Source organism: Melitaea cinxia, chromosome 2 (genome assembly GCF_905220565.1).
Source record: "Melitaea cinxia chromosome 2, ilMelCinx1.1, whole genome shotgun sequence".
NCBI classification, from domain to species: Eukaryota; Metazoa; Arthropoda; class Insecta; order Lepidoptera; family Nymphalidae; genus Melitaea; species Melitaea cinxia.
Window position 1 is genome coordinate 18,640,451 of NC_059395.1, and position 16,087 is coordinate 18,656,537.

The window sequence follows — 16,087 nt, forward strand, 5'->3', positions numbered from 1 at the left end:
TTGACGAATTTATTTTTAAATTTGTTAGAGCTATCTTCTGAGCAATACTGTAAACTTCCCTTATACATTCCTAAGTTACTACATATAAAAATCCCAACTCAATATGATCAAATGGACTGCGATGCACGTATGTAATGATTATTTACAGGAAAAGGGAATTATCGTGTATCCTTTATAAAAAAAATATCACACGACAGTGCGACGAGCGTTAATAAAACGAAATTGATGTATCAAAACGAAAGTGTGACTTTCTCTCGGGAAGTAATTTATGAAAGTGCTGGCGGGTTTGTTAATATATGTCTTCATGTTAACGATGATGAATCAGCTGACTGCTCCAACTGAATGGCCATGAAATTTCCTTTTCTGCCAAGCTTACGTAATACTTTATTTCCTCAAAAATAAAATTCATACAATTATTCTCTTAGAAGTAATGAGTTTATTATGACATATAGCCTATAATAAAAGCGTCTTCAGATGAACCAGAAAGACCTGTGCATTAGGTGTCAGCGCTCTATCGTCACGCATAAACATAATAATGTAATTATCTTTGAGCATACAATACACATTCTAATAAAACGTGTCCTCTTTCAATAGCTTTACTTTGTTTTAAGACAACTTTGAGTTTTGTTTTCTGTTTTTATAATTAAATTGTTGTTTATGTGCCGCATAAAGATTAGATCTTTATGCGCTTGTGTATACTTTACGCTTTGTAAACCTTTTCACAATGAGGTACCTTCGGCCAAGAAAGTGGTGTACCACCCTAAGGTTGAATGCCGCTTGCAGATTCATAGGTGATAAAGATTAGTTTCGCTTGCAGATCGATCTGACAACTTCTAGTGCCGTCTTTATCTGATTATTGATAACCATATTATTTATACCTAATAGAGTTTAAAATGTCATGCATAATAATGACGTATGAATACTTATCAATTAGCTTTACGTCATTATTATATGTTTCTTTCAGTAATATATTTTAATAACGAACCTTGTTGTAATTTTCGATAACTAGGAAATTAAATCGAAACTGGTACACCACTCTCTTGGCCGACCGTACCTACTGCAAAAATGTGTGCAGTAAATTACGTTAAATTTTGACTAAAGAAACACTTAAAGTTAAAATAATAGTATTTTTACTTAAAAATATTTATTACTGACTTAATAAAGAACTAAAATTGAGTTTATTTTTTGTCAAATATTTATTTAGAATAAAGCTGCAAAGGTGCAGGGTACTCATGAAAATCATAACTTATTCTCATTAGTTATTTTATTATAGGTATATCGAAAAGTAATTAAAATGGTCTATGTAGGATATTATGCGTAGGGCAATTTAAGTATGGATAATAATCATTTCGACACCAACAATTTACTACGCCAACTCGAATTTTCGATAAGTTGTTTTTTTTTAATGCGAACTTGATAAAATGTGTTTTTATATGTAATAAAAAAATGTAAAATTGCAATGAATAAATTAACTATTAAAGATACACAAGATTGACTTATAAAATAAATTAACTATTAAAGATACACAAGATTGACTTATAAAATAAATTAACTATTAAAGATACACAATATTGACTTATAAAGATAGGTATCACGTTTTTCCCTTTTATAAGCATCTATTGTAAAGTTCACTTTTATGAGTTAGCTTAGTGTAAATTGCTGGTGTTGATTTAATAACAGCTAACGCGTACCCATGTGTTGTGTGCATATGAGTCGTAACGTCAACATAGGGCCCGCATTACTCCCGCGAAGGATCACAGTGGCCTACTTCAATGTTATGACGTGTATTGACCCGAAGTAATTTGGATGTTTTTTTTTTATTATTATATTATTATAATTATTTTTCATTAATATTCATATATTAAATAAAAATAAATAAAAACTAAAAAAAATCAATATTAAAATAGATATAAAGATAAGTAAGATTAAAAAATAATAGACATCGCTTCGGCTTTACATAATTGTAAAACAAAATATTATATACTAAACTTAACAAATTATAATAAAAAAATGATACAAATTATGGGCTAACCTCCTTGCTATAAATTTTTGTGACACATAATCAACTTACATATGTTTAGTAATCGTAATTATTATACCTACTAGCTAAAATTATTCATATCAAGTGTCTCCTATTTTTTAATTCAAATATGTTAATTATTTCAATTACATTTAATACAAGTACTTGTTGGCAGATTATTTCGCACAAGCAAGTGTGCGCTCTCATCTCTATACGCGGTGTTCCGGGACGGTCACTCCCCCGCTCGACAGTTCCTGGTGCAGGCGCTGCACGCGCCCGTGATGGCGGTCCTGCACGAGGACGAGTTCTTCCTCGATATCGATCCCGATAAGGCTATGGAGAGGTAAAATTTAGTGTTGAAATGAAACTGACCTTTTTTTCATTGCGTGCGATACCCAAGTGTTAAGGAAAGATCTTCAAGTGTTGGGGAAGTTTTGCAATTATTCCATCACGATATTCCACTGTGAATCTGCGGATATTTAACGGGGTCGCTAGGTTATATAAATGTATATAAATAAATATACGTATTTAACAGTATCTAAATAGACTTCTCAGTACGTGATGACATTATATCGTCATGGAAAAAAATGTAAGAACTGCCAAATTATAAAAAAATAATGAAGTTCGCACGTCACATTTCCTCAGATACCCTTCCCTTTCTCTTTGTTACATTTAGTCAGCGCGATAAACGCAGTTTTTCCAGTGTAAATCCCAATTTCGCGGGAATTCCAGGATAAAAAGTAACCCATATGTAGCTTCGCAACCTCCTCTATCTTCCAGTGAAAGTTCCGTAAAAATCGGCTCAGCCGTTCCGAAAATTAGCCCGAACCAACAGAAAGACAGAGAACATTTTTGTGTCAGACGTAAATTTATTTATTGAATTTATGTTTTTGTTTTCAGATTTTCGCTCCCGGACCGTCTCAAAAAATTCGGTCAATCGAACAGCAACGAATATAATGCAAAAGTAGCGCGTTACCGGAAATGGACGGTGCAGTCCCTATACAACCTAACAAGCAAATTTATCGCATCGCTCAAGGAGCACTGGGCGAACTTCCCGGCGACCATTGCGTGGATTGTACAGCAGATTGTGCACTTCCTGAAGCAGAATTCAAGGTAAGTAGAATATCTTTAAAAGTTGTTCAAAAGTTGTAATCGTTATTTGGGCTGTGTGTTTGAATATTAGTCAAACATTGAAAAAAGTTTAGAGCTAATTATTTTGAGATATATGTCGATTTCCGATAATCAGCATTGTTGCAAACACCACAGTTACATCTATGCGCGTCATCATAAAATATACCACTTTATTGGAGACCTACTACAATGCAGCGAACAACAAGCAAAAATTATATATTAATTTTGCTTTTAACCTGTACCCACGAAATTAATTAAAACTGATTTTCATATTGACAAAGGATTTGTCGTATTATATTCACAAAGTTTGGCTTAACAGATATGTTTGCTGAAGATAATATATATAGTTCGAATAACGAACTATTTTCAGGCATCGGTGTGGACGAAAAGTGGGATAATCGAGCAAAGAAACAGCATGGTAACAGCCGTGATAGTCATTTTAATGATTTTTACAAATTTATTTTCAAACTTGCGATGCGTCGTCGTCGCCATCTTGAACGAATTGTCTGACGATGTTACCAACCTCAGGTTATCGCAACAACTGCGTGTGTTGACTGCATGAATAACTGGCTTCATCATGTCAATATATGTGGTGTGTCCAGGACGACAGACCGCGAGATCCACTCGATCTGCACGGAGCTGGTGCTGAGCAACTTCATCTGCCCGGCGATCGTGAGCCCCGAGGCGCACGGCGTCATCGACGTGCCCGTGTCCTACATCGCGCGCTTCAACCTCATCCAGGTGGCGCAGATCGTGCAGATGCTCTGCCTGTCGCGTTACCAGGAGGTGGGCTACTTTGACCACACATCTACTTTCTCTAAATGGCTTTACCCGTGTATATTGCGGTCAAAATTTTGGAATACAATCAGCTCATTAACTTACTTTTTTTTCTTATATTCCAAAAGTTTTTATGGTAATATTGCAATCAAATGATTGGTTGTTCAACGAACTGACCTATTTTCTCTAAAGATTTTACAAGAAATCTGTGAGAGACAGCACTAGTGCTACCTATATTTTGACGTTTTTATTGACAGTAACATTAAACGTGCATTGTTGTATATATAAAATTAATAGAAGTCGATATACCTGGAACAAAATTTATATTATTTACAACTTTTTATTGTGATGTCACAACTGAAATATATTTATTGTATTTAAATGTGAAGATTTAATAAATAAAAAACGTAGCATCACGTAGTGCGTTTACCGTTCGTCAGGTGGAGCCAAAGGTGCGCGACCTGTACATGAAGTTTGAGCGGTCGTGCGTGTGGTCGCTGGTGGAGGGGGTAGCGGGCGAGGCGAGCGCGCCGGCCGCCGCCGAGCCCGCGCCGCCCGCCGCGCCGCGCACCGCCGCGCCGCCGCGCGCCGCCGCCGCGCTCTACACGCCGCACGACGCGCAGCTGCTGGTGAGTACTGCACAGCGCCACGGCCGTGCGTGTGTCGCTGGTGAGTACTGCACAGCGCCACGGCCGTGCGTGTGTCGCTGGTGAGTACTGCACAGCGCCACGGCCGTGCGTGTGTCGCTGGTGAGTACTGCACAGCGCCACGGCCGTGCGTGTGTCGCTGGTGAGTACTGCACAGCGCCACGGCCGTGCGTGTGTCGCTGGTGGAGGGCGTGGCGGGCGAGGCGAGCGCGCGGGCCGCCGCCGAGCCCGCGTACGCACGCGCACCCGCGCACATGTGCACGCGGTTATTTGTACGTAGATGTGTGTAAGTCGATGACGACCGCTCGAGTGTAATGGTGCGTATGCCGTATCGGCGGCGCTTAAAACCTACGGTCGCGGGTTCGAGTCCTGCTCGGAGTGGATATTTGTGTTCATACAAATATTTTTTCCGGTGTGGTTATTAGTCCTGATGAGTCCCCCCACCGTGCCTCGGAGAGCACGTTAAGCTGTCACCCCCTATTGTTATCATGTACACCTGATAACGATCGTTACTCATAGTAGACAATATATCCGCCAGCCCGCAGTAGCCTAGAGTCGTGGATAAAGTTATGATCCTTCTCCTACATGAGGAAAGGGGCCTATGCCCAGTAGTGGGACATTATAGGCATAAAAAAGCGTATGCAAAGTTAACACACACCCGTGATGATGATCACATATTTAAGTACACGTGCATCGTACTTTAGTGAACAAGCACATGGTCATAACTCTCCAACATAACTACAAACATGAGCAGGCTACTGTACAACAACAACAAGGTGAACAAGTAAGAAGAAGGATCAACCGTTGTTGCTGTCAGTTGCGGTAAACATAAAATAGTAAAACATAAGTGTTCCTGTCTTAATAAGCTTTAATTATAGTATTTTTAGTACATTATTGACTATGTTATTTCAGATAACATTCCTAAAAAGAATCTCATCTAAACTGAACAACAACACGCAGAATGGTAGTGATGAAATCGCTGGCAGTTCACAAAACAACGACGAATCCGAGTTCAGGTGAGGTATAGTTTTCACTTATTACAGGTAAAATGTTAAATGGACGAATGCAGCTTGCAAAATTGTCGAATCTTCTTTGCAGAATCTACATACGCTATTAATTTGTAAAATTGCGTTATTTAAATAGGCTTCAAAGGTGTAATCCTCGATTTTGATTTTATTAAATGACGTCCAGTGAGACTGGCGCGGCGGCGGGAGGCGCTCGGCTGGCGGCGCGACTGGCGGCCAGCGAGCCCAACTACCGCGCGAGGCTGCACGACTTGCTGAGGAAGATGCCCGACTTCTCTGCGCTCAGGTGAGTTGCTGAATGATGAACACAGCATATAATATGTCCAACGGGATCAACAATGTGCTGTTTGTAACCGCGTATCCATCAGCTCTGCAGTACTAAAGCTGGTATATGGTCAGAATTTCCTGAGTGCAGGTCAGAATTTGTAGGTATGGTTACCTAAACTTAACAGATTGGTTATCAAGAGCTATTTAACTTTATACATTGTAAAGCAGTTGTACAAATTAGAGCTAAAAATTTGATAGAATCGTCAGCTTATAATTCAATAGTATTTTAAACTTCCACCACTTGTGAATCGAAGACGCCTCCACGATCTTGTGTTTCTGCACAAGATGGTGAATAGTGTCATTGACAGTTCTTACTTATTAAATAAATTAAACTTTCATGCCCCTTCAAGAGCAGCAAGACCATCTTCATATACTCCATTAGTTGAAAAATTCACCCGGACTCGTCAGGGACGCCATTCGCCAATTAACAGGCTAATGATGAGTTATAATTCGCTTTACAAATCGAATTACAGAAAAAACATTGAAAAAAAGGTTAAACAACCCGATCCTAATGTTACTATTGACATTTTTTCGAGTAACTTATCAATATTTAAATATATAATAGCTGATGATTTTTTTTTTAATTACATGACATAATTCCTTAATGTTTTTTTTTTATTCTCTAATTATTATATGTCATTTTTTATTTATTTATGTAAATAGATTTTCAATTATCAATTTTAGATTGTACTATTTAGTTTCATAATAACTGCGATTTATTCATTAATGTTAATTTAATTTTACAATCAAATCATATTAAATTGTTTTTCATTTCAACTGTATGGTCAATTGATCGGGACTTTATTTTACTATGTTAGAATTGTTTTTTTAATGTATTTTGATTAATATCGTTTGTTGTAATAATCTTTATGTATACGTGCTTAAATTAATAGAATGCGTGTAACACCTATAATTAAGATAACGCTTACCTATTAAGATACTTTGTTTATGATTATATGTGTCTATTGTCAGTGTATATCTTGTTGGTGTTAAATAAATAAATAAATAGTACTGAATTTTAAGTGCATATTTAAAACTTATCTTGAACTCAGGTGTAAAAGATAACCTATACTTTTACGAGTTACTATTATTTAGAGTTGCTTTTTCTTAGATTGCTATAGATAATTTACCTTACCATAAAGTAATTAAATGTGTCTGAAGAATGATTTTCGACCAAGCGAAAAAGGAGTTCATTTTAATACTTTCTTCTTAATTTTTTAAAAATTCACATGCAATGTATCCACAAGATATCCTGCCCCCAGGTCGTCCCCAACAGACGGCAAGGACACGCAGCCGGAGAGCGGCCACGGCAAGCGCGGCATCCTCGGCAAGGTGGCCCGCGGCCGCGCGCCGCGCTCCGCGTCCGACGAGCGCCCGGAGCGGGACGAGCCCGAGGTGCTCGTCATCAAGCTGGCCGGCACCGAGGACCACGACTATGTTGGTGAGTGCCCACCCGCAGCCAGCCGCAGACCCGACTCGCTGGACAGTTTGATAACCCGACACCGACTGGTACCGATACACTTCCGCAAGCACCTGCGCCCGGGGTTCCCAGGGCGGATCGCTCGCAAGAACTTGTACTGTGTGGCTACGGTACTAAAGAATATGGCCACCCCCTCTCTTCCCGTGGGTGTCGTAAGAGGCGACTGAGGGATAACACGGTTCCGCTACCACCTTGGAACTTAAAAAGCCGACCGGTGGCGGGATAACCATCCAACTGCTGGCTTTGAAATACACAGGCCGAACACGGGCAACAGCGTCTTCGGTGCGACAAAGTCAGCCCTGCGGTCACCAACCCGCCTGCCCAGCGTGGTGACTATGGGCAACACACATGAGTTCACGCATTTTTGGCGTGAACTTGTGGAGGCCTATGTCCAGCAGTGGACTGTATAGGCTGTAATGATCGCTCGCAAGAAGTGACGACGTCGTCTACGACACCTTGGCTACCCACGTATGACTCTCATCACTATGACCCCTGCGGTCTCCTCGAAAGAATTATATTCTGCGCGGTGAGAGCGTCTGCGAAGACGATTACAGTCAACCATATACAAGTTGTCATAAGACACAAGAAGGTTATCCCGCAAAAAGCTAAAAAAAATCTTGATATTGGTGTCACAAATGGCGCACCAACGATACACAAAAGGCAAACTTATTTGATACTTATAAAATAGTATTAGAAGAGTGTAACTTATTTTGATTATATTTTTTATGGTCAGCCATAATCAACTGGTATATTTAATATCACCATGTGTAGGGCTGGAGCCGGAGTCCAAGGTTCTGGAGTACTACTACTGCGGCGAGGGCGAGACGGAGGATGGTGGCTCATTAGTTCCGCAAGGAGCCACCGCGCCCGTGCAGAAACGCACCAGGTATGTAACTTGAGCCTCACCTGGTCGATGGGGAGGGGGGAGTAAGTTGTGTCCTCCTTCACCTAGCGAAGTAGCGAGTAGTAAAGTATGCAAATATTTTTGTTATGGATTTCAATAGCGCTAGTTTTCATTTTTTACATTTTATATATATGTAAACTTAAGGCAAAATTCGTTTACATTTAATCTATACTTCCTTCACAACACATATCTGTTTATACTTTGATCTACTATATTCAAATCGTTTGGACTTTGGACCAATTCTTATGACACTAGCTAATATGTTTCAAGGATCACTTTATGATGCTGGAAGTCTAGGAAATAGGGCATAGCTATTTATAACGTGTACAAAGAGGTACAGGAGTGAACTTAAAGATTAATCCGCAGATTTTCGGTGTCGCACGACGAGGTGTCATTAGGAAACACATCAGACAATCTGGAGGCAGTCTCAGAAGCGGCCTCTAACCATAGCGTCACGTCCAGCTTGGAGCTGGAGACAGAGGACCAGAACGACAACCTCTCCGACATGGTAATGACTATTTTCACTGTTCTCTAATTTTCTTTTTGAATATTATTAGATCAAAATAATTACTGTTAAATGTCAATGTTTGAAATAATTACTGTCAAATTTTAAAGGTTTAAATAAATACTTTCAAATGTAGAACCTTACTTTCTCTTTGGTAGGGCAAAGAGCCAGAAATTGATTTATTTTTTAATCGTCATAATTATATCGCTCAATGACACGACATGCACTAGCCTTCAATTTAAAAAGTAACAACAAAATTATATAACACATAAAAAAAATGGGAACCTATTTTCGAAGTCTGTTAACACAAGAAGCGCCGCCATCCCATTTTTATTCCCTCTGCGGCTTTGACTGTCTCAAAATTTTTTTTTTTTTAGTTAGGTCTGTCAAACTTATTTAACTTTTACTTATTTATTGTATTTCATTATTTTTCAATGCTTTTAATTATAAAAGTAGAATATTTAAAGAAAAATAAAACGTTTTACCTAAAATCGGCTCTGGGCTATTTTTGTTCCATCGGTACTCGAACCAATACCGGACGTACAATAATTCCACCAGATAAATGTACAAGCATTTAGGTGACTGGGTCGTTACTCGTTCGTTCTCGTACTGGGTTGTTTGATATTACATGTAACAATTTCGTCACTTCGCTTATACTAGCACAGTATTATAAGTCTGAAAATACTAATATTGTGTGGTAATATTGTGGTCAATAGAGTAGTTGTAGAGCAATTCCTGTTCCGTAATGACTTCTAAAGAGAAATTATACAGTACGCTTATTCTAAAAACAGGTAATGTATCAAAACAGACAAGCCATAGATTATTCCTAAAGCTCTAGACTTGAATTGCTAATATTTCTACCTCTATAAGGGAAAAGTTACAAAGAATTTTAATAAAAACTATATTTCCCAGGTTTCAGCTAACGTAAGTGGTAGAGGTAGTCCGAACATATCGGGCAGGGAGACCCCCTCGTCGCAGGTTACCGACGGAGACACCGCGGGGGATGTCCCGCCGACACGGTAGTTACACATTTTTTTTATAAATAAAATAACAATAGTGAAATGGGCATGTATAATTGATCTATGTAAAAATACTGGCAAAATTGTGATAGTAAAATTATAGCGCATAATTATGGTTCATTAATAACGAAAAAATTTAGAAATACAAACACATGCTAGTAATTGATTTAAAATTATATAAAAGATATTTTTTTTTTGAATTCTTGTCTCACATAAAGTATTAGGTATTATGTGTCATCCAAACACAACTCACATTATACTTAAGAACTTTGAAATTTTTACAAAGTTACGAGTATACAATTACATTGACCAATTTCGTTTTTGTATGCGTTTTAAAAATTTGATGTAGAATGGTGTATATATTAGTACAGAGGTTCCCAAACTTATTTTGTCTACTTAGAGAATAAATTATTTTATAGTGCCCCTTTTGAGCAATCTTTTAATTAATATTAGTTGATGTCCACAAGTTGTGGTCGAGAGTCCTTATAGATTAAATGACAAATCGACCTCCAAACCTCTACATAACGCCAGCATTTTTTTTTTCTACACAGCGCACACAAGGGGGCGTTATCGCCCACTTTGGGAAAGGCTGTATTAGTAGAAGAGATAACATAAGGCATTCTACGACATTATTAATGACCGTTTAATGTATTGGCCCAGGATCCAGGCGAACGCACCAGCGAGTCAGGCCGCGAGCGCCGCGCAGGCGAAACTGCTCAAGCAGACGAGGAACGATATCGAGGATAAATTCTGTAAATTTGAAATTAAGGTGACCGCGACATCTTTATTAGTGTTGAATTAACTGTTTTATATTTTAATCTGTGCTGTGTGGCTACGGCACTAAAGAATTTAGCCACCCCCTCTCTTCCCGTGGGTGTCGTAAGAGGCGACTAAGGGATAACAAGGTTCCACAACCATCTTGGAACTTAAGAAGCCGACCGATGGCGGGATAACCATCCAACTGCTGGCTTTGAAATACACAGGCCGAAGACGGGCAGCAGCGTCTTTGGTGCGACAAAGCCAGTACTGCGGTCACCAACCCGCCTGCCCAGCGTGGTGACTATGGGCAAAACACATGAGTTCACGTTATTTTTGACGTAAACTTGTGGAGGCCTATGTCCAGCAGTGGACTGTATAGGCTGTAATGATGATTTTAATCTGTACGAATGTAATAAATCTAATATGTGATTGTTCGTTTACAAACGCCTTTAAGCTATAGAAAGTCATATGCGCACAGTGTGGCAACAATGAACGTAGAATACAATGCGCGGGACATCTCAAGATTGTATACTTTTAAAGTCTTGACTATTATATTGCCTAAATATCACATCAATGCATGGAGTTTGTTCTTATATAAAGAAGCCATTGCCGAGCACTTGTTTACAGTCTATTCATTAATTCTTCATTCAATCAGATTAGGAATATGACTGGATTTAGTTTCAAACTTTATAGTGAACCACTTGCCAATATATTATATCACATTTTTTTTTTTAAATATCATATCAAAAATCGACCGTTCCAGCGGGGATCGAACCTGCATCTCCTATCCTCGAAAAATGTTTAGAATGCCCCAATTTATGGGTAACACATAGATCAAGTAAAAAAAGGTAGATAACGCACCTAGAACAGAAAACTGAAGCCACTTTTTTAAAGATGTGTGAGTGAGTGAAGTGTTGACACCTTTTAAAAAAAGTCCCTAAAATTTTTATTAAACAATTAATTTAATATAGGTAAAATGTGTATGTGAAAATAAAAACCTGTTTATAGTTTTCAATAAATTTACTAAAAATAAAACAAAAAATCGGTAGAATAATAAAAAAATATATTCGTAAGATAATCGTATGAATGGACACTTCCTATCCCCTCTGTTTATCTCTTTTCAGTTTGCAGTCGGTTTTTTTTTAACTATTTTTCTTAAACCTAGAATCCTTTATGTTGTATAAGTTTTTTAAATTTTTGTCGCTTAGAACTCAGAGTCATCGTCATTGTTTGCATTTTATTAATATGATGTAGTCTTTATGTTCAAATATTTTTCAATCACTAATCGTATTAAATTGACTTTATGCGCATGGCCAGCATAATCGTGGTCATTTTCTCAGTCTTACAACCGCTACCCATTCACCTCTTATTAAAATATTCGTTGGAAACCTAAAACCATGAAATTTGATAGTAAAATATGGGTACCTAGTTTACTCAAAAATTGTAAAAAGTTAAAACATAAAACAAACGAGTTAATAATTCATAAATATATTTTGATTTTTTTATTTTCAATTTATGTAACATAAAATAACACGAGAAAAAAAAAAACAATAACTGTATCTACTTTTTACTTTATTATTTTTCTGATTGCGTACAATTTACTTACCCACATTTTGGGGTATTGAAAAAAAAGAACTACTGACAACACTCCCGTGGTACGTCATTTCGTGACATTGAAATTATAAGTTCCGAATAACCTCAATATTATTTTGGAATAACAATAAATTTAAAGTTTTATATGTACTTACGTGTGAAACGATATTCCTTCAGATTTTTTGTTTACTTTGGTATTGTTTTTGCACCATTTAATCACACAAGACGGCATTTTATAAGCAAAGTTACTGTATGAAGCCTCGTGACATACTAACGAAAATGAGCGTAGTTTGATGCATATGTGTGCGTGAGCGCGTGTATTTACTTGAAGGAGCCGAGTTTTGTGGCTTCACTAACAACAAAGGCCGCGCATTATCTACTTTTTTTTACTATATCTATGGGGTAACACAATAATAAATAATACGAATTATAGCACAATGTTTTATTGTTATAACTTCAACTTTATGGGTATAGAGTTTAAATTCAGTGGCATTTAATTTTTCTAGAAACTTCTGGAGGGCGACGAGACGATCAGCATAATGTCGGACACGTGGAGCACGGACGTGCTCGCGTCGGACTCGGAGACCATCGGCGACTCCTGCGACCACACGCAGGTCGCGGCCGGCCAGGGTGAGCCACTCGTCTGTGTCGTATACCACTGTAGCCACCAGTGGAGTGTTATATTGAAACAGTCATTAGCTTTAATTATGAGAGTTTATATTTTTGATTATTGATATGTATATTTTAAATACAACCAATGCAATTCTCGTCCAATAAAATATTAAATTATTAAAAGATCTAATGCCGTCTCGTTGTTAAATATTGTTATCTTACTGGGTTCTATTATGTAATTCGTCGAATCTTATTATATTTATCGTTGTTTTCTGAAAATAAAAGCACAAATATGTATGTTAATAATAATAATAAATAAACGCCTCACACTCGACTGCCTCACAGGGAATTACTCACGTGTCGGGAGTCCGAAAACACACAGTGCACAAGTACTTACGCCCAAATCACAGCAAACATATATATGGCTAATATAAATGTATGCCGTGTGCGTGGATCGAACCCGCGACCGCCAGCGCAACAGCCGTAATCCAATGTTGGGAAAGTTACGCTAACGCGACGTCTAGTCTTAATAGGACATTTTATATAATTGAGATTGATTAAATATTTGTAGGAGGTAACGTGAATAGCACAATCGCGCCGGACGTGTCGGAGACGGCCAGCGAGTCGGCGTGGAGCATGGACGTGCTCGCCTCCGACAGCGACCGGAACACTGAGGTGAGCGGGGCGGTCTCACTGAGACATGATCTAGTAATAGGAATGGTAGTTTAATATGCTTCTTTACTTGGCTTTGGCTAATGATTTTTTGTGTAAATACGTGGTACTATAATATTTGTCTCTTTGTTTATTCCACAATAATATTCAAAAGAGTGATTGTGTAACAAATTTAACATATGGCTATTTATACACTAAAGGTTGACGCTACGACGCATAGAAGTCGAATACGTACACTCGAAATAAAATTGTCCACTTTATAACAATAATATTACTGTTTTTTCTCAAACAAAAAAAGAAACCGATTTCAATTCACATTGATAAGTATATAATAGGACTACATGACAAGTTTCAAATGAAAAAACGATCATTAAAATTGGTACACCAATTAATATGTTAGTAAATAAGACACAAAAAAATAGGATTCGGTTGAAAATAGTAGTTAATTAGTGTAATAATTGTAGTGTACTTAATATGCACACTGTGCGTGCGCGTCCGCAGGTGGACACGGATGACTGCGTGTCGGTGGCGGCGCGCTCCGACACGTCGTGGCCGCGCCGCGCCTCGCAGCTCGACGAGCCGCGCCCCGTACGTACCGCCGGCCGACCCGGGCGTGCCCCGCTGGAGAGAGAGAGAGAGAGAGAGAGTGAGACCGCGAACCGACTGGCGGTGGTGCAGCGGGGCACGCTTGTTGGCCTCTAGTGGAGCTCACACGTTTATCGCGTAGTATCCTATCTCTGTAAAATTTTGAAAATATTGATACGCGGTACTGGAGACTGCCGTTACGATCTTTTACAATTTCAACGACGAAAAGTATGGAAGCCTTAAAGCATAATCGAGCATGATTATCCATTACGTGTTAAGTTTATTTATGTGTATTAGGAAGATCTACAGTTTTTATATGCGTTAGAAATAAATTTATGTTACATATACATATATGTGTACCAGATGAGCCTTCACATAAAACAATTCATAAATATCGAAGGAGGCTAATAATTTAGATTGCTTTAAGCTGTCTATGATAACCACCGGAATCGGCAGTTTGTATGCATGAAAGAAATAGTTAAAAAAAAAAATAAGTAATTGTATTTAGAAAGATTTTTTTCGAGTAAAATTATTTAAATTATTTCTAGAATGGCAATGCTAAGCGGCCAGAAGTTGGCAGCCCTCGGCACACATCACGATCAAATTTACCAAACAGGTAAAATAACAATAGTATAACTACCAGTAGTTACTACAACTACAATTATATATATATATATATATATATATATATATATATATATATATATATATATATATATATATATATATATACAGGGTGACTGGTGAATTACTATCAATATTTACAGAGGATACTCGGTACATGATTCTCATTCGAATTATGTAAAAAAAATAGGTACTTAATTTTTGACAAAATTCCCACACATTTCAATTTAAATAAATGAAATGTAGACACATTAATTTTCAGCCATAATGGCGGCGCGTGCGGCCTTGGCCTTGTACTGTGCCGCTTGCCGCCGCCCGCCGCAACCCCCGCCAATTCTAATTCCCCCCTAAATTCGATTAGTAGGTCACTAGGTCAGTTGGGCGAGCGCCGCCGTAAGGTTTGTACGCCGGAGTGCGTCCATCTTCCCGCGCGCGCGCCTAGAGATCGATCTTACGCGTATACCTAATATGTCTCGTGTGAATGTGACCTGTCATAAGTAATTAGGTATGGCTTATCAATACACAAATGCAGAGTACTTAAAAGTGACCCGTTCGTGTTATATCGTGTAAAAGACAATAAGTATGGTTCATTTATTACGTAAGACGATTTAGGGGGAGAGGGGGTCGATCAAGTCTTTAGTCTCCATAGTTCTTAGGTAAAATTACAAAAATGCGCAAAGTGAAAATACCTTGAAAAATCGCGGGCAACCGCGCGAGTGCCGACTAGTTGTCACTTGCTTTCGTAAACAACATTCGTTATTTCGTTGATAAATTTTAATATTGTAGTTGAATATGTAGTTTTTTATTATTTTTTTTTGTTAAGCCTCTGTACTGAAAATCTTATGTCGGTAAAGATAATAATTAAAACCAAAGTTTATTACTACCAAAAAATAAAAATTATTAGTACCTACCTAAAGTACAAATAAAAATAAACATTGAAAAAAACCAAACGTGTATTCATTTTTTCGTTTAGATTCTTACGTAATAAATTAATATTTATCAAATTATCAAGGGGAAGGGGTCGGCCTAATCTTATTTTGGTATTTTTGCCTGTCCTAAGCTAAAATTAAAGTATGAAGGGGGATTGGATCATACTGGTTTATCAAAAGTAGCCTGCTACCCTGTTAACACTTGGCGGTGTTTGGACGTAGGTAAACGACCGCGCGATAACTAAATGTACCTATACCTACACACCTGCTTTGTGACGACTGCGCAGCTAGGGCGTCCAGACGACGCGTAATTAGCGAGATAACTGTTGGTCAACTTTACTTAGAAGTTTATGAATATTTATTTTATATGTAATTTTTTTCGTCATATATGATCCTCAAATAACACGTCCTCAAATATTGATAGTAATTCACCAGTCACCCTGTATATATATATATATATATATATATATTCATTATA

At 37.9% G+C, this 16,087-nt stretch overlaps 1 protein-coding gene across 1 annotated transcript in view; it reads left to right on the plus strand.

Annotated features, from left to right (window-relative positions):
• LOC123666270 (receptor-mediated endocytosis protein 6 homolog) overlaps window positions 1-16,087 on the plus strand; it is a 37,169-nt gene that overhangs the window by 7,327 nt on the left and 13,755 nt on the right. The window contains exons 3-17 of the mRNA XM_045600440.1: window positions 2,196-2,363; window positions 2,921-3,133; window positions 3,754-3,937; window positions 4,369-4,557; window positions 5,488-5,591; window positions 5,767-5,880; window positions 7,175-7,368; window positions 8,179-8,293; window positions 8,678-8,819; window positions 9,729-9,835; window positions 10,496-10,604; window positions 12,694-12,817; window positions 13,371-13,474; window positions 13,973-14,068; window positions 14,605-14,672. Coding sequence (XP_045456396.1) covers window positions 2,196-2,363; window positions 2,921-3,133; window positions 3,754-3,937; window positions 4,369-4,557; window positions 5,488-5,591; window positions 5,767-5,880; window positions 7,175-7,368; window positions 8,179-8,293; window positions 8,678-8,819; window positions 9,729-9,835; window positions 10,496-10,604; window positions 12,694-12,817; window positions 13,371-13,474; window positions 13,973-14,068; window positions 14,605-14,672 — 2,031 coding nt within the window. The remainder of the gene's footprint in view (window positions 1-2,195; window positions 2,364-2,920; window positions 3,134-3,753; window positions 3,938-4,368; window positions 4,558-5,487; window positions 5,592-5,766; window positions 5,881-7,174; window positions 7,369-8,178; window positions 8,294-8,677; window positions 8,820-9,728; window positions 9,836-10,495; window positions 10,605-12,693; window positions 12,818-13,370; window positions 13,475-13,972; window positions 14,069-14,604; window positions 14,673-16,087) is intronic.